We start from the raw sequence: 25339 nt of genomic DNA, 5'->3' as shown, positions 1-25339 counted from the left end.
GCTATCTTCGGTTTTAGAAAGAAAAAGGGAGAGGGGGTGACTCGTGAAGTACTGTGCAGATCATCTTTTCTCTCTTTGGATAAATAATGGAAGTTTTTGAGTCCAGTTTTTTAAGGTAAATGACTTTTCTACCTCTTAAACGTTTGAACTTAAATGCGACATTCTATGCTGACGCTATTCGGGAGGCGTTATGTGCTGCAAAGAGTAACTACATTTGCTTCTTTCTCCACGTAAAAAAGCTTTTGTTCAAAACCCCCAAGACGTTAGACTCTGAACATTACAACTTGGAACGAAAAAGCGGTGAACTCAGCGCTTTCTTATGAATTCAAGTTTGAAATGAAAAGAACTGACGAATGAATAGAAGGGAGGAGCATGGGAATATAAAATGCGAGGCACTACCGAATATTTAATTAGTTATCCATGATTATCAAAGAAAATACATTCTTTTTCACTGAGACACGTGTCTTGAGCAATGCTCAGTCGAAGCCGGTACCGTGTCACCTTACGTTACCTATTATTTATCTCCGTCCCCATCCCCTTGTGTTCATGCTGGAATAGATCAGGTGTGTATGAAGTATGAGGTACTGACGATCTTTTTAACACATCGCTTCGGCGCTCTGGACAGCTACACCGAAAGCTCAACTTTCAGGGACCGCTTACTTAAGTACGACTGCATTTGGAATGACGGAGTCTCCTCACGAACGTATACACAGGCCGCCATTACAGATTGCCCCCGAGTGCCAAATTATGGCTTATCTATCTCATGAGCAGAGGTATTTGTTCATCAAACCGCTCTGTTCTTGACAACGTTATCTTTATGTGGCTTATGATTGCAGGTCGCATTCTGATGTGATTGTTAATGACGACGCGTTGCAATGGAATCGTGACGAATTGCCTTTGACGAAAAATTAGTTGCGCATTTTCCGCGCTTACATCACAGTTACGACTTCTTGGCGGAAGTTGCGTATTAAATTAACCTGCAATATGTGGGAGGTAGAATTGAACTAATTTCTCATCGAGCTTTGGAGTTTCATCTGAGATTCTAGATTTCGTGGCCAGGGTGGGCCTGTCATCAGAGATGGATGATAAAAATGAATTAGAGACGACCAATAATAATAATAATAAAACGATTGGTAGACGCCCGCCTTGTGCGAACTTTTCACTCGTATATTGGTTGATAATCGGCGTCGAAAAAGCTGCATTGTCAAATGTTTCAGAATTGAATAAAGTGTGTGAAACACCCGGAACTCAACTAACCATGAGTCATAGAGTTTGATTTGACAGCGCCTAATTGCGCTTGTATACAATGCAAGTTTGAAATTTCAGATGAGAGCTGTTTCTTTTGGGCAATCTCTCTCTCTCTCTCTCTCATTACTGCAACAAAATAGAAATTGATGAATGAATACTGGGGAAGATGCAACGGGTTACAAAGGAAACTTACTTTGAAAGGAACGTTGGTACAAAAGAAGACAGCCAATAACGAAGCACAAAGTGAGGGCGTGAAAAGTGGTAATGGAAGGTGTACCAACGAAACTCCGAAGAACACAAAGGGCTGTTTCGAAAATTAATAATGAAAGGACGAAACAAAAACAAAGGTTCTCGAAAGATTGCCAGAAGCGGGCCACCAGGGGCGCACCGAAACATGGCTTTAGTGAGATCGGGGCGTGATCGAACAAGATATCGTGAGAACAATACCGTGAGAAGATGAACACGAAGGAAAAAAGAAAGAAGCGAACAAGAGGAGAGCGGAAAAGGAATGATTCGAGAAAATAGAAAAAAATGTAAGTGGAAAAATTAGAGGCTTACCCAGGACCAACGTCGGCCAGCTCTCCATTCTGGCTGTGAGACCCTTGAGAAAGATTTGGTGAAGAAACATGAGCGTCTCACTGTAAAGAGAAACGAAGACGCGGAGAGTTTTCCTTTGCGGGCGCTGCTAAAGTGTACCTATATACAGAAAGGGTCGATACTGCGCGCTTTTCGGCTCGTCGAACCCATAATGCCCGGTAATCCTTTCCATGATTTGAAGCTTAAGCACCCAACATTCAAGCGTGGCAGATGCACCTCACTGAACCTTTGGCGAAGGTCAACCGAAGGCTATGCGATAAACCCTGGATGGTGGATTTGGTATAGACGCCCTTGGCTGTGTACATCTCAGTCAAACGTTGTTGGCCTGGTCGGTGCACGCGTCTCGGTGTAAAAGGACACGATACACCGCGCAAGACGCCTCTTTCTTTCCACTGGAGTATACTGAGCATTTTATTCCACGAAGCTTCTGTCAGTCGTTAATGGGCGTTTTTTTCAGAAGGCTGCAGTCATCTTTCTGCTCCAGTCACGTTGACGATACAGTGACTGCCCGATGCTGAGGAAACTCCGATGTTTGCATGCACTTAGCCGCTTATGTAAATTGAGAAGGGCACGTGAAACGGCCTTATGCGCGAAGCACACCACGAAGCTGGGTCCCACTTTTTCAGCGTCGCTTTCACGTCTCCATATGCTCCACCAAGTAGAGAAAGGGAGAAAAGGGAGAGAGAGGGAATAAACATCCTTATTCTTACAATGTAGATACGAGCCTTTAGTACACAGGGCCTTGATCTTGAGCTGTGCTCTGTGCGCCCGCAACCAACCAGGGCTGATCCTCAAGTTTGGAGCTGACCATGACACTACCCATAGCTAATTAGTGTGGTAAGATATGAGCGTTCTAGTACTGATTGTACCCACACAGTCAGCGAAATAAAAATTAAACTTAAACTCTGACTTTCCGACTGATAAGCTGACTGATGAGAACAAAGAAGTGATCGTAGGACATCGGTCATTATTAGAGATACCTCGCGTGCTCATTGGAAAGCGCTCATCACCGAACATTCAGTACGCACAAAAACTTCTTAGGTAGGCACCACGACTCGTTCATTACTATCATTTAGTAATGAGGACCTGCATATGTAGGAGTCAGGGGAAGATGGGCGTTGGTGGTGAACAATTTGTAAACTGCGTGTGTTAGAGCAGATGTTTTCGCAAGCGGAATCGTCTTTTACGAGCTTGCAACTGAACGAATTCAATATACAAACTCCAGTCGCAGCCTTGAGGAAGTCAAGTCGGCTTGTCGAAACGACATCCCCTGCTTACAAATTGTTTTGCGGCATGCGTATCGTAACGCCTGCACGAGGTCACGCATCGTATTTTGCTTTTAGTGTACATTTGCAACTCATAATTCCACGACTGCAGTTCCTGAATCTACCAACCTGTCAAAATACGAACCACTTTTCTGTTTTCCGTCGTGCATTGACGCAGCAGTGTTCTCTTTTCTTTAACGTCACTCAATTTTTCGTGTACATGATCGCCACTATCTTTCAATCTTTTCATATCTAAATAGCCTTGTGCGAAAGTAGGATATCATATCAGACGTACGCCAGATTGTTATGCTCCTCGTTCTTTTACTCCCTCTATAGTCACATAGAACGTAAAAAGTCTGCAGAGGCCCACCCAGATGATCAAAGCACGGCAGACGATCGCCTCTGCGACTAAATAAATAGTCCTAACCATGCACTCAGTAATGTTCTCCGAAGGCGTGGCTACTCCTTATTCTTCGAGTGGAATCTGTGTTCACCCGCCGTCCGTTCGCCTCATGACGTCAGCTTGGAGTGCGTGCCCATTGGTGTACGCTTGTGCACATCCACCCTTCAGGAGGAAACGCCACAGACTGCTTAAGTCGTACCCCACTATAGACAACGCTATCGAATCTCCTGGATGCTATCGCCTCACAACACGTCAAATTTTCATAATTCATGTCGCCGATCAATATATATATTTTCCAATGCATTAAAGTATGTTTCAGGTAACTGTGCTCCGCTTTTTTCAGAAGAAATCGGATTTGACGGACGTCCTTTATCAAGACCGACTGCAACTGATAATCAGCTTATATGTGAAGCAAGCTGCTTTAATGAGCTGAGCTGCTAGATGAACACATACTGTGTTGTGCAAGACCTCTTGGCGAGCGTAGAATAAGTCGCGTCCGTGACAAATAAATAGATCAGTGTCGACTTTGAAATAGTTTGGCGGATGACTGGGCTACGTAAATGCCATTGGCGTAAACGACGTGCATTAGATGGTTCTGCATTATCTTCATTAAACTGGCGTTTCTGTATGCGCGTTGCTAAACAGTTTCTACCTGGCGCCTCTTGCTTCACGTGTGGTCTGCTAACGAGAAACGGTGATAAACGCCCCGATAAAAAAAAATTGCAACAGAGACGCCAGGCACGTTATTACATTGCGCCAGTAGACTGCACATCGGCGATTATTCGCCCGTCTAATTCCATAAAATGTTGCTCAGTTTTTTTTTTCAATATCTTAAACGTCTGGAACGTTCACAACTACTTTTTTTTTACTCGAATAAAGTGTCTGGCAACTTCAATTCGACGATGCAATGCAGGCATGTCGTGAAGGTTTCGCAATGCAACCTGCTCGTCTGCGATGCATTGTGTGCGAGCAATGACCTGCTGAAGGTTTAAAAAGAAAAAAAATAACAGAAGAGACTTTGGGGGTCGCACCACATTAGGAAGTTTGTCGCCGCTCGAGGCAACCGTAAGCCGACAATTTCGACGGGCACGACTGTTGTAACATGAGGAGCTCTTAAAGGCCTGGAGGCAAGGAAGAATTCAAAAGCCTCAGGCACTCGGGAGAAAAAATGCTGCGTACCCACAAGAACAGCTGTAACAGCCCAGACGATGTTGACGATACAGCATCGAAGACAACGACGACTGCAGCGATGAGTAAAGATGACAATCACAACTTTGTGAAGGCGTTTGTTAGAAAAAGTTCCTAACCTGTAAAGAAATTCTGTAGCACAGTGCTTTTTCACTAACCGGCTTACCTACCATGCTATAGCGTTGCGGTCTACCGTGGCCCCCGATCTTGTATCGAATGACTTTTTTTTGGTGAAGGGTCTTAATTCGCGCTCGTTCAATCGAGTTCCACTGGATGAATTCGCTCGAGCATCAGCTGAACAGCAGACTAATATGCGAAGAAGGACAAGTGGCTGAACATCATAGTGTAGAAACTGTTTTGTATCAACTGATGAAGGTAATGGGTCAAGTCACATTGTCTGTTTTTCTCTAACGAAAATTAGTGGCATCTTTAGGTACCGTAATAAGTGATGAAATGTACATACTATCGAAAAATAGTGTGTCAGAAAAAGCAAGTAGGTAGTGCTGTTTGGAAAGCGCCATCTATGTGACGTTAATAGGTCGGAGTATTACACGTCGTGCAAGGAAAAGCAAGAGACGTAGTTTTAGCGGAATACTTCTACGTCACGAATGAAAATTAGAGGAACGAATGGGCACATAACTTACGCAGTTCTTTATCGCGACACTTCATGATTGTCAATGAAAGACACCTAACAACTCATACAGTTACCTTCAAAGTAGCAAGGAGTTTCCTTCAACCACGACAAAATTTCACTGCAATCCCATTTAACAAAACTGCAAATGACCATAATTTTAGTGCACGTCGTTCTGGCCGCACGGGCAAGAAGCACTCTCCACGGTGCCGCAGTTGCCTTCTGAAAAAATGTGTGTGCACTCGCCTGTTCAGGAATATAGAGTTGACTTCGTCATGTGTGCAGGGAGGTTTCTGAGAACTTGCCGCCATCTTAAATGGCCTTAGGAAGCATGACACCAGCAGCTGAAGCTGCTCCACGTATTCTTCTTCTGCCTCCACCATCCGGAACACCAGGCTGTGATTAGGAAAGAGAAAAAAAGATATAGCACGATGAATAGGTAACTGGGTTAACTTTGTGTCAATATCCATTAATATAGGAGAGATTTGGAGTCAGTATCAATCACCAATACCTCTGGAACCTTTTGTTTGTGGTTGACGCTGTCCTGTTCAGTAACATGAGACGACCAGTGAGATCAACCAGTATTAAGGACATACGGTGTGAAAATTGAGTAGTAGGTTAGTGAGGTGATTTGATTGGTTATGGGGCTTAACGTCCTAAAGGAACTTGGCGTATGCGAAGGAGGCAAGAAATCGAGTTAAAATGCCGGGAATTTACACAGTAAAGCACCTGAATGGCCACTATACGCTGGAGGGATGGAAAGGGGGCTATAAAGGTGAGAGCGGAGGAAGGAAAAGAAGTAAACTATTTGTGAACTCGCTGAGGTGTGCCGCACTACTCCACTACACTTCTAACCACGTAACATTTATGTCTCTACTACAATATAACCTAAAGGTTACATGGTCCGACGTTTTCATGCTTTTTGTCCTTGTGAGTTTTTAAATGTTTACATGGTCATTGAGGTCACAACATAAATTCAAACTTTTGTGGTTAGTGTGTACGTTTTGAGCTGACTGAGTGTGCGTTGTAGAGTCAGAGCAATTTGAACAAGCCCGTTGTGCTCAAGTTCACAGACTTGCGAACCAACGAGCGATGGGTGTGGGGCTCTATGGCTTCATATTAATGGAAAGTGGGTGCATCCTCCACTCATTGCGTCGTGTTTGAAAGTGCGTCGCGGTAGATTAGTAGAATTAAAGAACGAGATTCTCAAAACAAAAGTAGCGTTCAAAACTCAGATTAGAGAACAAAACTGCGTGATTGTCAGTGAGCCTGCAGTTTGAGAGTGCGTCTAAGTCAATTCAGAGAACCAAGAGCACACGATGAGTGAAAATAGCTTAAGACGCTCAGTTCAGGCATCACTGGATCATCACTAACAATTCGTCAAAGAAATAAAAAGAAAGCACATGTGGCACAGGGCGGGTAATCTGTCGCATGGTAGAGTTGCTGAACAGATGCTAAAGAAAAGGAAGTGCAAAAATGAATGGGGGAGAATCAACACGTTTTCTTAATTCAGTGGAAATTAACTTATGCTCAGGTGCTTGTTTCATGATTAATTAGGTTGTTTACTGAGGGCATGAAAATTACTCTTATATCAATTGTGCTTGCCGCCAATTTTTCCTTAACAAGCAGGCTTTATGTAACCGTTTCTAGAGTAAGCACCTATTAGTTAGGTTAGGTAATCTTACTTTCTAGGTAACCACTTCCTGTAAGTAACGCCGTGACACGTAACTCCACTGCTTTGCTCTGCATTTCAGTATTGCATTTTACGTAATAATTCAAAGGTCCTTGTGTACCACGCACGTTCGCCAACGGGGTCAGACTTTGCGTTGCGGAGTAAGTGAAAAAAGAAGACAGGTATAAGGAAGACAGTCGCGGCCGCCTAACCAGGACACTTCTTGGTAAGAACCGTCAGCTGGCCGGGCACTCCTGCAGTGTTTGCTTCCGAAAATAAAAAGGAGAGAGAAAGAGGGAGAGTCAGAACGACGTCACGACTCCTTTTCATCCTTTCCACCTGGCCACACAGACCTTCGAGGTCACGAGTCGCCGATGACAAACGCACCGCGTCTCGCGCTCTCTTCCAACTTTCGAGCTCAGTCTCTGAAAAGCTTCGCGGCGGCCGACTCGGCATAAGCGGCTGACGCGGTTCAGTTCGGGCGGCCTACTAATTGGCTGCAGAGTTGATTCCCGCTAAGCCCATTAGCACGCGCGCGGATAATCGAATGACCGCTCGGGCGGCCGTCGTTCCTACATAATTAACGCTGCCACTGGTGCACCAACTCGTCGCGCGAGCGCGGTACACGAACGACGACGAATGCCCTTCTAAAAACCTCCTCACCCCGCTTTTCCTTTCCTCGTTGAACTCCCGATTCCGCACCCGCTCGTTTTGCCTTCAGCCACCATCACCGCAGCGCGCACCGAGAATTGGTTCCGCTCTATTGGCAAAAAGAAAAAAAATCAATGAGGGAACGAAATCTGGTACTCTCCCTTAGGAGCTCCCTCATATATTTTACTTTTAGATTTGTGACCGAAGCACATGCCCCGGTGATTTTTTTTTAAATTAATGTGATCTGACGCGAAAATTTGTGGTTGCTCAGTTCGGCCGGCAGTTTATTTCTGCTCTTTTCGCCGCTGTCATTTAGAGATTGTTCCGGAACGCAACGTCGACATTTGGTTCCGGCGGTGAGTGTATCAACAGATGCTGACTTGAGTCACCTTAGTACGCGGGGATGTGAGCCGCCGTCGAGCTTACTGTGTGGCAGCCTGCAAGATTAAGTGGTGATTCATGTAGAGAAATAAATAGAGAGAGGGAGAGAGAGAGATTGAGCACGCGCTTAAGTAGTGTAATCGCTATTGCTGGGGCACCCTGCGGCTTAGTCGGTCTGTAACCAAACTCAATTTAGTTTTTAACCCTTATTCTTTAGTTAATCGGCGCATTTTGGGCGTCCAAGTTCGTTTCTAAGCGTTCACCTCAATAGGCGCATATCCTATAGTAGAAATAAAATTTCGTGAACGTTTTAACACAACCCTAGGTGGTGGCCTTACCACGAGCGTCAGCATCGCTCATAGCATCCATCCATACAAAGCAAAACTCTGAAACCAAGGAGCTTAATAATTTTCTACAACCTTCTTGTCTGCTCGTGATCGTGTGTATATTTCTTCTCTTTCTCCTATATTTTTTCTCCCTTCAACTCTTCCCCACTGCAGGGTAGCAAACCGGACGTATCAAATTCAAAGGCTAACCTCCCTGCCTTTCCTTGCATCCTTATCTCTCTCGTTGTCTGCAACCTCCAGAACGCGCCTGTTTTGCCTGGACTAGTATATACTATCCTGGATGTAGCTCCCGTTTATTTACCTACGCTCACCCCGGGAACAATCGCAGCCGATCAAAGACACGACGCGCGCTGCGTCTCCTTCTGGTCGAACAATGGTGTCCAACATGCCGCGAGTTACAGGCTACCTTAGCCCGAGTTATAGTGAACTAGAACCAACTTCTAGTTCACTATAGCCCAAGTTTAGCTTTCGATCTGTCGCGCCCTTCTGGTTGTCACGCCACGTTCCGTAGTTTCACTTTCACCATTTACTACAGCAGCTGAAACAAGCATATATGACCCCAAGCATTTGTTTAATCACTAACGACGGACGTATGCCTAAGCGTGAACGGAGATGAATCTACGTTAAGGGAGAAGTGACATTAACTTCACGGATGTCGCGTTTTTTTTGCGTCATCGAGTAGTTCTCGATACTCTAGTGACGATTCCGTAGAAATGATGTCACAAAGGGGCAAAATAATGTGTGTAATATCGATCAGTATTACCATGGTATTACCTGTATACAACCCAATTTGAAACGGGTGCAAAACCCACCAATTTTCAGCATTGCCAAGCGGTCATTTCTTGTGGTCAACTCACGTGGTCACGCCCCATGTGATCACGTGGCTATATAAAATGGTGATGCAATTTTCAGTTGACGCATCTTTCTCTATGGTTGACATTTCTTCTATTCGGCGCGCACGTGTACAGCCATGTCTTCGCCACAGCCATTGTGGTCGTTGCTGTCATCAGTGTCCGCAAGCGACGATGAAAAAACATGAGGAATGCGCAGTCTTGGTGATTCGCGCCGTAGTGAATTACTTTCGGTTCGATCCTCTTCTGAGAAGTGTGCGATTCTGAAGTAGACGCCGGACCGAGCAGCGGCGAGGCAGCTAGGGACGTGCGCTTGGGCCACGACATATGAGCGCTGCGTACGTGCCACTTGCTCCCGATGACAGTAGCTTCAAATAATTACATTCGCGCTCACGAATCCACGACAAATCACCCCGAGCGGCACTACAAAAAACGCAGGATTCACTGCAGGAAGCAGGCGAAACAAAGCATTTAAAGCCGTTGCTAGGCAACCAGGCGTCACCGGTAGACGGCACCACATGTAGACACCGCAATCACAATACTAACATTGTCGACGTCATCGCTGCTCGCTCGTCGTCACTAGGTGCCTGAGCGTCACCTAGGGAGCTTGCTGAACACGTCAAAATACTGTTGATGTCTCATGGCCACCGTGCTCATGGCCGGTAACGCGTCGGTGAACATTGGACGATCTGTGTGCTCGAAATAGAATAACTTTTAGGTAACAGATGCGATTCGTCGCTAAAAAAAAACTCATGCATACCAAGCAATTGAATCAATGCCGCATCTTCAGTTTGCAATGTGCATGGTATAACTGCTCCTTTAGCCCCGCCGCGGTGGTCTAGTGGCTAAGGTACTCGGCTGCTGACCCGTAGGTCGCGGGTTCGTATTCCGGCTGCGGCGGCTGCATTTCCGATGGAGGCGGAGATGTTGTAGGCCCGTGTGCTCAGATTTGGGTGCACGTTAAAGAACCCCAGGTGGTCGAAATTTCCGGAGCCCTCCACTACGGCGTCTCTCATAATCATATGGTGGTTTTGGGACGTTAAACCCCACATATCAACTGCTCCTTTAGGCGGTGCTGTGGCTGTCAAACACCAACGAATATTGTGCAAGGTCTGTTATATCAATGTAGATTAAACTACTTCTGTAAAGACACGTCTCAGTTACGTGTTTTACCGGTTGCTATGACGAAGGGATCAAACATGTTTTTTTAATCGTGACGTCACTATCGCTGTGGCTCCCTGAACAGTTACGGCTTTTGTTACACACGTTGGTGAAATGCACTTCTAGCAGGGGTTTTCTGGGTAAAAACGTTGTCGTAACAAAACAGGGAACGAAGCAAAGTCATTTATTTTATTTTCTATAGATGCTATTTTATATAGGATTGTCGACTGTAATTTCAAAGAACTACACTGTCATAATTGCACCAGTTACGCTATCAGGCAACTTGAGGCACTTGAATCGGCAGATCATCACGAGAAAACTTGAGTATTTGGCGCAAAGCGATATCAAGAATGTACGGGTCAACCCTCGCAATAACATCCTGGCCGTCGACGTAATGCACCAGCCATCTATCCTATTTGTGACCTGCATTACAGACCTGGATGGTATCAAGGTGGCACATGGTGGCAATATATGATGTTGACATCACCATGACTTTTGCCGATCTTGTAATGCTGATCAAGGAAGTCAGTGATAACACCGACATGGTCCAAGTAAAACGCTTGGGTAAGTCGCGTTGCGCGAATATTATCTTCTGAGGGGACACATTGCCATCCCACATAAAGGTATGACACTTTCTACGCGTGGTTCGTCGATTTACAGCAAAAGCACTAGAATGCCGCATGTGTCAGAAAATGGATAATATGTGTGGGGTTTTCAGGAACGTGGTAGTTTGCCCCCGATAATTGGTGGCCCACAGTGCAGAATCACGCCGTGAAACTACCCCGACATGTCCCAACTGCCACGGATCACGTAAAGGTTCATCAAGAGACCGTCCGGCACTGAAGAAAGAATGTAGCGTAATCAAACACGGGGTAAGCGATGGCTCCACGCACAAAGAAGTCGTCGGTATTGTCAGAAAGTGAAAACGACGTTCCCGGCACCGACGAAGGTCTAGAAATACTGCTGCCCAATCTGGACCATCACCTAGATGTCTTAATACAGCGGACCACCTGGCTTCTTATTCGCGACAGCTACCATCACTCCTGCCTGAGCCGTCATTTACCAACAACAAACGCACTTCATTCGGAGAGCCCAAAACACGCAGAGGGAAGGAAGGCGGCGGCGAATGTCCTGTGGCCGTCCTTACCACCGCCACCACCACGCGCCCACAGAGAGACAACACAAGTTTCGACTAATGGTCTCTGCGACCAAGACCTACATGTAATCGCTTTGTAGAGGTCGCTGGTGAGCACAATACACACACTCCTCACTATATTGACAACCCCGTACGCTTGAAATGCACATCAAGTTCTAGATATCTTGGATCCAGTCCTTGCGAGCCTTCTTCGACCTGATATATTGCAGTGTACTTCATCTGAGACAGTCGAAATCAGCCCGTACTCTGTCACTTCAGTTTGATGACTCTCTGGGCATGCGCTGTACACGCTGCTATGCGTGCTAGTGCATTACTTTACCCTTTACCTCTCTTTCCTTCTCCAATCATTTTTCCCCTTTCCGGCATAAGGTAGCAAACCGAGTTCAACCCGGTTAATCACCTTGTCTTTTTTTTTTTGCTTTTCACTCTTTCTAGTGTATATTGCCCACAAGAAACTTTTGAAAATTCAAGCTAAAAAAAGCAACAATTCAAGTTTATGGTTTTGTCTTCACGGCAGTGCTTTGCGGCTGTGCAAAAACGCTACGTTTGCGCCAATACTATCGTATCGATTCTTCGGTACCAGAATTTAAAATTTTATATGATTAAGGAAAAAAATAAATATTCGCCGCAAATAATTTTTCATCACTAGGCCTATACGCGAGAAAATACTCTTCTTGTATTAACCTTATTTCTCTGTCACTGAAGTGTCTTCCGCAGCTCCACCGCTAACGCGCTGTCAGATGAGCGAAACAAAATGGCATCCTTTCACCGAACTCACCTGTTCCGTTTACGCATGTTCTCGGCGTGTGGTGAACTGATGTACTCGGCGACTATTTGCTTCCAGCGACGGCGGCAGAGCCAGCCCCGGAAAAAGCTCTGCACCTGCAAGAATAAAAAATGAAAGATTTCGCAGAAGCTATTCGTTCCCCTTGTGTTTATTTTCCCGAAGTTTCTGAGTGCCCTCAGCACATATTACTTTTGAAAAAATATCCATCGGTGAGCTCCTATACAAATATTAGAGACGATCACATCGGATTTCTGCTGAAGCCCGTGCGATCACACGCACACGTAAATATTGGCTGCAGAGCTTATCGGACGGACTGGTCTCGTTTTCGGTTGGAGCTGCACTTTTTGCTGTGACCGTATAACATAGCACCAGGCATAACTCCCCATACTGGCATATAGAGAAACAAAAAAACTTTCCTACTAAGCTTACGTTTTTCGATTTTGGATTCAGAAGATTGTCAACCACCGAGAACCCGCATATGTTGAGAATGTGGAAAATAAAATTACAATTTTCACGTCGCAATCCTAGGTGTTCTTACATGAAGCCAGGAGTGAAGGGAGACAATTTTGAGCGCTTGTTTTGTTTTTTTTTGTAGGAAAAGCAACATACATGTAGCGCACATACAAGGCACACATACAACCACACGTACCGCTGACTGGCAATTGAAGTTTATTGCACCAAGGAACGTAAATAAAGACATATCTAGGTATCACCCTCGTTAATAATAATCAAGAAGAAAAAGAAATGTACCGAATGGCCACCGATACAAGATGCTTTGAGTACACTACAAGCATGGTTAGCATTATTTGCCCGCAGAAAGCTACGCGATTTTCCCGTCCGATAATAAAACAGTAGTGCTTACACATCTATCTTTTAACGGAGCAATCTTGTCGGTCTCGAAATAAGCTAGGATCACAAGATAGACCCACGACGAAGGGTGACACGTGAGTATGCACTTATTTACGTCCTTCATCGCAATGAACTTCAGTTGCCAGTCAGCGCTACGTGTGGTAGTATGTTTGCCTTTGCTAGCCCTGGTCTATCGCACCGTTTCTCCTGCAATGTGTTCAACCAACTAGCCGGCAAGTTCAACCTTCATGATCTCGTTTCTTCGTTTGACGCAACCTTAACGGAATTCAGCAGAATAACGAGGCCAAGGAAGTAAGAGGCGACGTTAGATGTGCTGTTTTAAGTATATTGCCGTTATTACGATTTAAAGATGCAAAGAAAGTATAGCGGACGAAAACGTGGTTGCAGGTTTCGGACGCCCAATTCCCTTGTCAATCGAGCTACGTTGGTGGTCGTCCTCTTGTTCGCTTATCGGGTGTAAGCGTGCATGCGAAAATTGGAAGCTTCTCTCGCATTGCTTTCATCACATCACAATTAGTGCAATACAGTTAAAACAACAATTAGCGTCTCCTGTACCTTCCTTCATTACCTGTTGGTTTTTAGTGAGGAAAGAAAAAATAGTATTTCGCTCTTAAGTCGGTCTTTGTTGGCACTGCTGGCTTCAATGGCTTCGTGTGTCGCCCCGTTGGTGTTTAGGCAGCAGCGAACGACTGTAGGCACCGAAAAACTCGTTGTTGAGCGCTTTGTGGTTGGTCAGGTTAGCTGCGCAGCTTGTCTTAAAGCTTGGCGCTGCTTAGCCTTCAGCTGTTCTTTACACGTTTAAGTCGTGTATTCTACGCATTGCCCTTCTGCGATGAAGTTCGCTGAAAGATCAGGCGGCGTCTCTGAATGTCAACTTATTTATATGCCTGCTATGTATAATCATGATACTAAACACGCGCCACCGGGTATTCTACGACGTTTGTAAGGCGTGCGTCAAAAAATAGTTAAAAAAAATTTGAGCACTTCTCATGTTGCGGCAAACATATTGCTGTGAAGGTCGCACGGAACAACGCTTCAACAAAGCTACATCGATTAGCATTGAAGGTAATTGAAGGTTATACACCGGCTACAAACCGTCGTGAGCCCTGATGCAGCGAAGGGGGCCGACAGGAACTCGGGCGATTTCTAAAAAAGACGGCCTTGAGCGAGTTACGCCTGACACCTGTCCAGCGCTAAGGCCGAACTCGAGATACCCGTGAAAAGGCAACGACTCCGCTTACGTTCTTTCCTCGCGTCGCGCTCGGCCTCGCGAGTTTCCTCAGCACACACCGGCAGCCCGTGCTCGCTAACCGAATTACCGAGCGTGCTGCGGGCTGAGTGGATTAGAAGGAATCAAATTTTGAGCTCAGTGGGCGGACCCTTGCCGGTTACCGTCTGCAACGTAAACCGGTGAGCGCGCGAACCGAGAGCGCCGATCGCGGGATGTCGTACTGCCTTAGGCGAGAGTGAGAAGACGTGATACGGTCGAGTTAGAAGAAGGCTCGTGCGCCTGGGGAAAAGGAGACGCCTGAAGGGTAACCCGATTAGGCTCGGTACGTGTTACAACTTTTTTTGTTGTTGCTGTCGACATTTTAATGAGCATCCCGACGGTAATTGCCTTGGAAGTTTCTGCAAGGGCAGGCGTTTATATAGTAGTTCCGGCCTACTTATTGACGCTTTTTCGCTCTTGATCGCTTCGGCCTGAATGGTAGTGCCACAGTGCTTCGCTACACTGAAGGCGCTATGACGCAAATGCCGGAAATATAGGAATGTCGGAAATTCCACCTATAGTAAGAAGTGATCAGAAAAAGTCAATACCTTCCAGAAACTTGCGATTCACCGAGACTTACAATAAATGCCTAAAAAAAGAAAAAAAAAACTGCATTCAATTCTTGAATGGCGTGGGTAGTAAACTCGCGGTAAAAGCAAAAGCTCTTGTCGCTGCTTGTTCATCTTCATTTCAGCAGCGCACTGGGCGACGAGGACTAACAAAGAAAGAATGTGCACAACGCAGGCGCTGTTTCGCAACTAAATTTTATTAAGAAAAAAAAACATGCAAATATAAAGATGAAAAAAAATGAACAGAAAACTGACAATCTTTGTAATCAACCTGTGCAGGTGGCGCTTATGTGTTGGAATTCCGCATAGAAGGTACAGACACATTTTTTTCTCCTTTCCTTCGGATGTGGAACGCTTCGTTGACCTCTCTTGCTATCTGTTGTTTATGACGTGACAGTACCTTAGTGTAGGCGAATAATGGAACGCAACCGCACTGTTTACAATGGGCGGCGAGTGAAAATGCTTTGCTGTCCGATAGTGATCGTTCATGTTCCCTAAGACGGATATACACGCATCTTCCGCTCTGCCCAATGTATGTTTACCCGCATGGTTTTCGGCGAGCCGAGCTGGTCATGGTTACGAAATGCGGGCGTGGAAACACGAACACGAAAATCAACAATTAAAACTACGCGGAAAAAAAAATTCCGGACAGTTTGCATTGTGTCGCGCAAAGCTTGGCGCAGCTAAGCATGGGCCCATCGCGACTTCTTCCTCCTCGGTATCTATTTCTCTCTTTCTCATTCTTTTCGTGTTACGCTTTACTCTCCGCCATCCTCTTTTCTCTCCTCCTCATTATCATATTTCTTTCTGACGCTCACTTCTCTTTCCCACCCCTTGCTACACTATGCTATACAAGGCTATGATAGAGTGTACTATAGAACTCTAGCTATGCTATGCTCTGCTAGCCTGCCAAGTGGTTAGGATGTTCGCCTTCCGATTGAGGGTACGGTGGTTCGAATCCAGGATCATGAATACCACCAAATCTCTCCTCTTCAAGCTAGTTTCCCTTTCCGACCCCTTTGCTACACTGCCACAGCAGTGAGCAGAAGGACTTGCCCAAATAATTTGGCATGTAACTGTTCACAATGACAGTTTTGCGGCAGAGTCGACATTACGGTTAGCATAAGCGGCCTCGCTCTTAAGAACAGCGCTGTTATTATCTATTCTCATGCCTGCGTACGATTCCGTACAATCTCGAGGGTTAACTCTTTGGTATTGACAAGTTCTTTTTGTGGAGAGGCAATCGAGGGCGGAATCGCAGACAGATTACCACATTTGTTAACATGTTATGAATCAGGGATACCGCGAATTCTCTCGCTCTTGCATTCAAACAGAAACTACGGTTCCGGCAAATATTGGAGTATAAATATTGCAATGTAAATACAGTGAAACGAAAAATTGTGCAGTCTTCCGTAGTTGAAACAACGCTTATGCTCGATTACTATTAAATCGGTAAACATCTTTTGAGTCATGGAAGACGGCTTAACCTTAGGTTGCAATGTCCCGATATCAAGTGAATTTGTTTTTCCTATGCAGTGTAATTTTGTAAAAACAATATTGATGAACTTCGGGTTAACGCCGAGGCTGATCATAGCGTAAATAACAGTGCGCATGCGCAAGAAACATTTTGATTCATAAACAATTGTTGTTTTTTTCTGTGACTTTGTGCATGTCTATCATTCACCCAGTTGTCAGTGTTTTCATATGAGCACGTAAGTTAAGCTGTTCTTTCTCTTTTTTTTTTGCTGATAGGAAAACGTACATGTCATGAAAGCTACGTGTGGTTAAATTTTTTTCGTTACTTTTTGTTCCCAAGCGTTCTTCAAGATAAATGGCTTCCATAGGGCTGTATATTCGAAGAAAATTTCTCAGATTACATTAGCAAAAGGGTAAAAGAAAAAAAAAAGCGTAAACGACTGTGTCACTAACAGTTATGAATTCAGCCACAACAAAATAGGTTGTTATCTGGCTGTCCAATCATTCCTCTCTAACACTTCGCTAGATTAGACATCGCCACAGTTTTGTTCCCATGAACTTTTTTTTCTTGAATTTACATGGCGCGCAAAGTATAGAATACTTTTATTATCGCTAAAAAAGTGATAGGAAACATTAACGTAAATTGGGAGTTGTAGTCAAGTATTTGGGCAAGTGACATAATTTTCAGCAGAAATAGCCAAAGTTGAAGCGTTTGTGAGAAAAGTTTTTTGCCTTTTACGTTCACATACCTTGATAAATTTCCACTAGTGCAGAGGGATATTCATTTATTTATTTATTTATTTATTTATTTATTTATTTTTACCACGAGCTGATGGTACCAGTTCACAGCAGGACCAGTATACATAGAAATATATGAGCTTCAAAGCACTCAGAAATTCACAGCGATTGCAGGAATTGTGCAATAATTAAAGAAGCATGCTGAGATTATTCGTAGAGAACTCTAATCAATATATAAACACAAGAAACTCGTAAGATTTTCAGGCATTTTTCAAGCATTGCTAATGGCTTCTTGGTACCAATATCAGTATTAATTAAAAAAAAGGTGATTGAGGTTTGTACTGTCCCGAAGAAAAAAATAGATATTTAAAAAGTTGTAGCGTTTCTTTAGAGCACCTTGAAGCACATAGAGAAAGGGCATGAGGGAAGTAACTCACTTTTTTGATCTTCTTGATCTCTTCGCTATCTTCGTCCTCGCTACGATGTGGCGTGAGCCTCCACTCTTTCTTCAGCGCACACAGCTGCCCGGCATGTGCGGAGAAAAATACGAACGGAAGGTCAGTGCATCATGACGTCACTTGTCACGTTGTATGCAGTGTCGCAATAGGCTAGCTTTTCCCACGCAGTCGGCTGAACTGTCGCGCGTCTCTTGTATTGCTCTCGAACGAAAAAAATTTACACCATTTTCCCAAAGGGATCTATGATGGCGCGCGAAACCGCAGCGTTGCGCACGGGTGGCGTTACGGGTTGAACGGCGCTGATGATTCCATGTGTGGGGTTTAACGTCCCAAAACCACCATATGATTAGGAGAGACGTCATAAGGGAGGGCTCCGGAAATTTCGACCACCTGGGGTTCTTTAACGTGCGCCCAAATCTGAGCACAGGAGCCTACAACATTTCCGCCTCCATCGGAAATGCAGCCGCCGCAGCCGGGATTCGATCCTGTGCGTCAGCAGCCGAGTACCTTAGCCTATAGACCACCGTGGCGGGGCGGGTTGAACGGCGCTAACGCGGGTACTGTGGTAAGCATTGGAATATTCGCGAGCGGTGGTCGCGGTAGCGGAGCGAGCGGCAGGTGTTGCGGGTGAATGGATCAGGCGGCAGCCGCGGGCGCTGCGGCGAGTGTGCGGTAGGCCAAGAAGAGAGCGACGTCGGCGCGCGCTGCGAGGGAAGCGTGACGTCAATGCGCAACTCCGGCGTGACCTACTTAGCACCGCTCCAACACCTGTGCCGAGGGGAACTCGTTGCGGCGCGTTCTCGCGTACGCGCGGAGAAACGGCGTTACACAGGCTAGTCAAAGAGCTGCGCTCGTCCTAGTCTCTTGTGTTCGTTGTCGGAAGTTTTTCGCGCTGAGAAGTTTAATAATGGATTACCAACTATCCCAATCTAACACTTTACTAGTCAAAGAGCTGCTTCGCATCTAAAAATGCCAGGCCTGTGCGGAATTCGCAGCGCATCACAGCGACAGGTATTGGAGCAGCCGTTTAGAGCCTATTCTAAACACTAATTGGGTAACTTCTACAAGCAGACTTGCTGGGTACCCACTATGCCATAAATGATACGTTTTGTGTAGTAGGTCAGCATTCATTATGCTATCGTTTGTCAGTCTTCGAAGAAGCGTGGTATCCGCTACACACATGCTTAGAGTTTTGTGCAATTTTTCATGCAGGGGCTGACGATGACGAGGAATTCTGCCTGTAGTGGGTATGCGCCACATTTACCCTATTGAAAATCCTGGGTTGGTGGATGCTGGAATTGTTGGTGGATATTGTGGAAAGAATTGTGGATATGGCGGAAATATTGGTAGATATGGTGGACACTGTAGTGGGCATAATGGCTGATGACGGCGAGAGTGGAAAAAATGATGGCCGATGGTGGTGGTGGTGATGGCGAACCAATGGTGGTGACGGTAGAAAATGGTAACTGATGACAGCTAGAGTGGAAAAATTGGTGGGAGATGGTTGTGGTGGGAGAGAGACAATAGTGGTGACAGTGGGAAATGCCAGCTGATGGTGGGGAGGCAAAACGTGTTTGGTGGAAGGCTTTGTGAGCAAGGTGGATGACAATGGCGTGATGGAAGCTTGGTGGATGATGGTGGCACGATGAAAAAGCACATGACAGTATGTGAAATCACAAATTTGTAACGTTTCATTCTTGAATGCGCAGAGATATATGTTTACGCTCAAAAGAAACCAACGCTGCTCATTACGTTTTCTAGCATGTTTATTTTTTTATTCATGTGGTGTCAGTAACGCTTCAATTTTTGTGAAGCGTAGAATATGCGGCCGTGAATATGTTTACATTTCGCGCACGTACTTACATCAGTTTGACATCCGCGATGTGTTTCCTTTGTGATGTTTAGAAGACTATAGGTGTCACTGTGAACAGGGACAATAAATGTTTTGCATCGGCGTGCAGTTGTCGAGAAATAAACGAACTCAAGTTCGCAATTGCCCCTTTCAATGTTAGAGCAGAACACAGTAGTCACTTGATGTTGCTACGCTAGAAACGCAACTCCAGTAATTCTTGCACACTCTATTGCTTGAGCCGTACTTTTAAGTTAACAAAGTGCGTGCGAATATGCATAAACTTTCACTTTCGACATGCGTCGAGACGAGCCCCAACAAATTTGACTTTCACCCTTCTGTTCTACCACCATGATTTCCACCAAAGGTTAGTCCTACCGACTGAGCCTGTACAAGTGTTATCGGCGCTTCTGGGTTTCAGAATACACAATTTTGACAAGTAAAAATGACAATACAGCACAGCTGTGGCATAATTTACTGAAATTAAGCGTTTTTTTGTGAATGGTGTCCGCACAAGAAGCGACAAACATCAATGCGATGGGCTTGCAGCACTTCCACCAAATGTACGCCTCCCCTACACCCACTGGTCGCACTCATCGGCACTTCGCTGGCACTTATGCGAGAACACAGACTCGTCAATTCGTATGCTTACTGAACCAATATGATAGCATAATGTTTCTGGCACACTGCATTCGTTTTGGCCAAGTCGTTATAGTTGTTCCTAACGGCAGAGCAACAGCGGTGTGCTGGAACGATTGCGCTGTGCGTTGCGCGAAAAACATCACAATCAATTGTGTGGACGTATCTACCGAATGAGCATAGAAGCGTCATAAAGCCTAAACGGATATCGCCCTTTGGAAGGAACGAGAAACGAATATTGAACTTGGCAGTAACCACCGATAAACTCTACCTGCTCTTCAGTTAACTGAGTTGTTTTTTTTTCTCTTGCAGTTATAAATTGTAACGAAATGATAGCACCGTTGCCATTATCGCAGTGGCAATCGTTACAGGCAGCAGTTGTTCGTGTTTATCAAATGTGCAAATTTACGTAGCAGGTGCAGATCGCGTTCATCTCAATTAAGCGAAAAACAAACCTGAAGTTAAACAGTGAATTTGTGAGTTGAATACTTCTTTAACATCCAAGCTGCCATCTGTCGGTGTGGCGCAGTGGTTAGTGCGCAAGTTGAAAATCCAAAGGTGGCAAGTTCGATTTCACGCTGTCGCATCTTTTTTTTTGTTCACGCGTGCTTTCTACACCATTTTTATACAATTACTTTTGATTATTTCGTTAGTGGCAGCTTGTCACGGTAGTTCTGACGCTACTTCGCGCTCCAGCATTGCCGGTTGGTGCACACCACCCACCATCCGCTCCACCATACACCCGCATTCATGACCATGTGCCACCAACATTTCCAGCACCACAATCTGCCAAAGTGGTGGATGGTGGAATCCACCAATCATACGGTGGACGTTTTTTCAATATGGTAATACGCGATCACGAACAAGTTTTCTAATGTGTTAGAGCAGGGGACGACCGACTCGTCACTAAATTAGCATTGTGTGCTGTCTGGTTGGTCTGTTGATATTATAAACGCTTTGTTACTCATATTAACGCGATTCCTTTCCCAACGTCAAACCTCCCTAAGGTCAGTTTATCAACGATTTCCTAGCGCTGGCATGGCTCAGTGGTGGAATACTGGGCAGGCACGCAGTGGATTCGGGTTCAAATCCCACTGTGTCCTTAATGCTTTTTTTTATTTACTGTCTATTTTACAGTGAAAGCTGTTATGATATCACAACTTGGGTCACGCGCAGTTGTCCACCGCTGGTGTCCGTAACCACACCGCGCGATAATGTAAAAAAAAACCTAGCCCCAAGGACACAGTGAGGCTCGTCGAAACCCGGGTCCGCTGGGTGCAGCCCAGTATTCTACCACTGAGCTACGCTGGTGCTTGTGACTTGTTGGCAAACTGGCCTTAGGCAGGCTTGATGTAGGGAAAGCAATCTTGTTATCATGATTTATAAAGTGTTTTAAAACAGCAAAAGAACAACCAGTCGTCGCACAATGTGAATAGCGTAACGAGTGAGCCGTACAATGCTCCAACCCATTACAAAAGCTTGTAATTGTTCCCCTATTAACTGTGGCGCATACCCATTTCAGCCATACTTCCTCATCGTAGTCAGCCACTGCATGAACAATTGGCTCGAAATTCCTTGCAAGTGTTTAGCGGATACTACGCTATTCAAAAAAAAAAAATGACGAAAAACAGCACAGCGAATGCCGGCCTACTACCGAAAACTTTATTATTAATGCCCTAGTTGGTACAAAGCAAGTGTGCTTTGGGTAGTTACCCGATGAGTGTCTTGAAAAGGCTCTGAAAGGCTGCTATTCAAGCTTTCACTGTGACTGTGCTGCACTTTCCGCGCAGGCCTGGCGTTTTTTTTCTTGTTTCGTGTGATAGTGGTTACGGACACTGGCGGTGATGTCGGAGGCGGCGGACAACTATGGCGCTGCGCTTGACCTGTGTTGTCATCTCATAACAGTTTCCCATATAAAGCGCTTGTCCAGAACGTTGAATCCATGCACTATTATATTCCCTTCTGGTGCCAGAGGTACTAAAAGGAAATGAACAGGCATAAAGAACTAATAGTACCGGAAATACCGGACCAATCAGCACCAACAAGAGAAAGAATGGAAATCCGTAGTCCGCATCAACGATGTTGAAACCACCACCAGCTTCTTTAATGCAGCCGTTAGCGTCCATTACGTTTCTCATTTCTTTTTTATTTGTTCGTCAATGACTTTCAAGTGTACCCTGTAAAGCGTGCTTTGCTTTGTGCTTAGCTACATGCAACGAAGCTCACTTTAAAAGAAAACTTGGACATTTATGCATTGCAGGGAAAATGATAAACGTCGGGAGCTTATTTTAGGCTATCGAGAAACAATTACTGTAATTTCGTCGCACGTGTTTCTGAAAAGAAAATTACTTTCGTAGAGTACGAAAAGGGTACTTGCGTACCAGTTGTACGTTGGAAGTCGTTAGATAATTAGTATGAGAAATGATTGTCTTCACACACACGCACGCACGCACAAAAGCAACAAAGGGAACAGTAGGTAAACGAGACAAATATATCAAAGCTAGGTCGTTATCGGGTCGCGAGTTACGGAGCTTAATTCTCAAGACGTGGAAAAAAAGTTCTTTCTTACGTACGTTCTTCGCCAGTGAAATGAAGCCTAGGCAGTGCTCTTTTTCAGCTAATGTCCATCGGAGGTCATTAGCTGATCGGGGCTCGCATTCTTTCCGCTGACCGTTATAAATTAAACGCTCCCAAACTTACACCGTGGCGTGGCAGCACTTGTTCTTTCTTTTTATTTTTTTTCACCCGTCCTCTCTATTTACCGAGTTTGTTTTTAAAAATTTTCTTGTTCGCACTTGGTTGCCGTTTGATCGAAGTGCCGAAGGTTAAGTAATTGTGCGCTATGAAGGGCAAGCGAATTAGGAACGCTTCGAAGCTTTATTTTAAAAAGAGCTTGTAATGTTGGAAGACAATGTTATCCGCCCATCCGCTTATCGATTTTGTTGTCTCGAAAAACATCTTGTGAAGCACGCGTGTGCGCGTGTCTTCCTGTGAAGTGCAATTAACGCGAACCTCACTGTTCTTTCTCTCCTTTTTTTATTGCGTAAAGTATACGTTAATTACTTCGCTGTTCGCAGTCGTCAAAGGTATAAATTAGCGGTTCCAAGGAGAGGCGATCGCGTTAAAGCAAAAGATATCAATTTCAGCATCCCTTCTCCCATTTTCAACGAAATATGTTCTCTTGAGGATTTTGGTTTTTTTTTCGTTAGTGGCGCGTGTGTTGTTATAAGTAGATGCTCAAAGTTGTTCGACATATTTCCTGGCGTTGGTTAGGTAGAAATAACATTTTGTTATTCTTTTATTTGATTCTTTGTGATATAATGCGTTCATATAATTACATTCCGGTTCATGCTTCACTTCGTGCGGTTAATACTCGTGCCAAATGACCTGCAACCCATATGCAATATAGACTTAGTGATTGGCGCTATAAAAACAACAATTATAGACAATTTCACTTGTTTAATGAGGGCTAACAGTCGAGCTGATGGTCCCGAAATCTCCTGTGGAAATTGTCGAAGAGAAGCGTTGAGTTTCACTGTAAAATATGGGCTTGCCTAAAACGCCATTTTAGGCCGGCAACGGCATTGCGCCTTCTTTCTTAGCGGGTGTCAGCATCTTCGGTGGTCCCATAAAAACACGTGGCAAAACGAATGTTTGGCCATGGCCGGAGAGGAAAGGCACGCGAGCGTTCTGTCGCAGAAATCTGGCGCACCTTTGCAGTCCAGCCTTGGTTTGACACGTTCGAAAAAATAGCATTTTTCTCAAGAGTGCGATTATTGGTATCGGCGTTAGATGTTGTCTTGGATGAATTTTCGCAAGAAAAAAAATTCGTGGCCGATTTCTTTAAGTGAGCATGAGCCATAGTTGAGGCATCATCATGATCATCAGCAGTAGGAGCTGAATAACCCAAAATTATTATGGGTCTCGGGTCACTGTGGGTTAAAATTAAATGAAATAGTCGATGCTTTAGCTCGCGAATCACTAAATCTCCCAATACTTGAGGTGCTTCCAGTGGTAATTTATTCCCCCGCAATCAGGTATGGAAACTAAGCAATGCCCACGGATAACATGAAATCAATAACTACGTGCATGGAGAAGAAGCACCCAAACTTCCCATGGAAGGCTCGTTGGAGTTCATCTAATCAGTCAAATTTGACCACCACCACATTTCTATGCTGTCTCCCCCCATTAAACTTATACTTATAGGCAGAGCAGTACGATAGCACCCCTCTGCCGATTTTTTGAAGAATCACTTAATATTGCACATTATACTTTGTCATACTGACAATTGTACACTTATTTGCACAAAAATAGCAATATGTGTGCAATATCGAGGCACACCTGAAATGGGATACAGCGTAGCAATACTGGTTCGTTCACCGGCATGGGCTTCAATATTTGCTCAGATGCCAGCGACAAAGCTTCATGTACACTTGAGAGCGAATGAAGAATTTGTCATGTAGGTTCACTGGGCTACTAAAATGTACCGTTAATCGCTCTTTTATTCGCAACGTACTACGTACCCAGCAAAGATGCTGTACTATCTACGTCGTGTCGTCTGTGTTGATCATTACCACTCTTCTCTTTATTAAGCGTTATTTTCCTTAAAAAGTCGTAGCTCCACAATATCATCCCTCGCATTGCAGTCATCAAAAGTAACTTCTTTTGTTAAGAGGAATAGGCGAGAAAGTGCAGCCATTTAAGAAAATTTTGCGGTGGTGGCAGCATCACAGGTAGGTAAACGTGGGATAAACTTTTTCTGACGATGTTATCTTGCCTATGACGTAGGCACGTACACTCATCACGGCTATGAAGTTTGAGTGCATACATTGGTTGACTGCAACTTCATGCGTCGTTTTCATTCGTTTGGGGCACACAATCTGTACTGAAAGACCTGCGTCTTAATTTGCAATTCATACGCTGCCCTTAGTATCCTCCAAACTAATCGCGAGTGCCATCAATACTTTGAAATTAAGTCATAAATTTTTCGACGATGTAAGTGAAGAGCTTGCACGTAGACCTACAATAACATTCACTGTGTCAGAGTTGAGTGAGTCGAGGTCCGCTTATCGGGCAGATATTTGGCGAAAAAATAAATCGCTGTCGAGTTTGGCGGCTTGTTGACCTGATCA

The 25339-nt window shown here is 44.8% G+C and overlaps 1 protein-coding gene across 1 annotated transcript in view; it reads right to left on the bottom strand.

The window, feature by feature from the left end:
* The window catches only part of LOC119164774 (ras-specific guanine nucleotide-releasing factor 2), a 367674-nt gene that overhangs the window by 78782 nt on the left and 263553 nt on the right, over window positions 1-25339 (bottom strand). Inside the window, exons 4-7 of the mRNA XM_075894126.1 lie at window positions 17699-17782; window positions 12330-12433; window positions 5579-5728; window positions 1807-1886 (exon numbers count right to left, since the gene is read on the bottom strand). Of these exons, the coding sequence (XP_075750241.1) occupies window positions 1807-1886; window positions 5579-5728; window positions 12330-12433; window positions 17699-17782 (418 nt within the window). The remainder of the gene's footprint in view (window positions 1-1806; window positions 1887-5578; window positions 5729-12329; window positions 12434-17698; window positions 17783-25339) is intronic.

The sequence above is a fragment of the Rhipicephalus microplus genome, chromosome 1, assembly GCF_043290135.1.
Source record: "Rhipicephalus microplus isolate Deutch F79 chromosome 1, USDA_Rmic, whole genome shotgun sequence".
Classification (NCBI taxonomy): Eukaryota; Metazoa; Arthropoda; class Arachnida; order Ixodida; family Ixodidae; genus Rhipicephalus; species Rhipicephalus microplus.
Note: the sequence above shows the minus strand (reverse complement) of the source record. Positions and strands in the feature narration are given on the sequence as shown.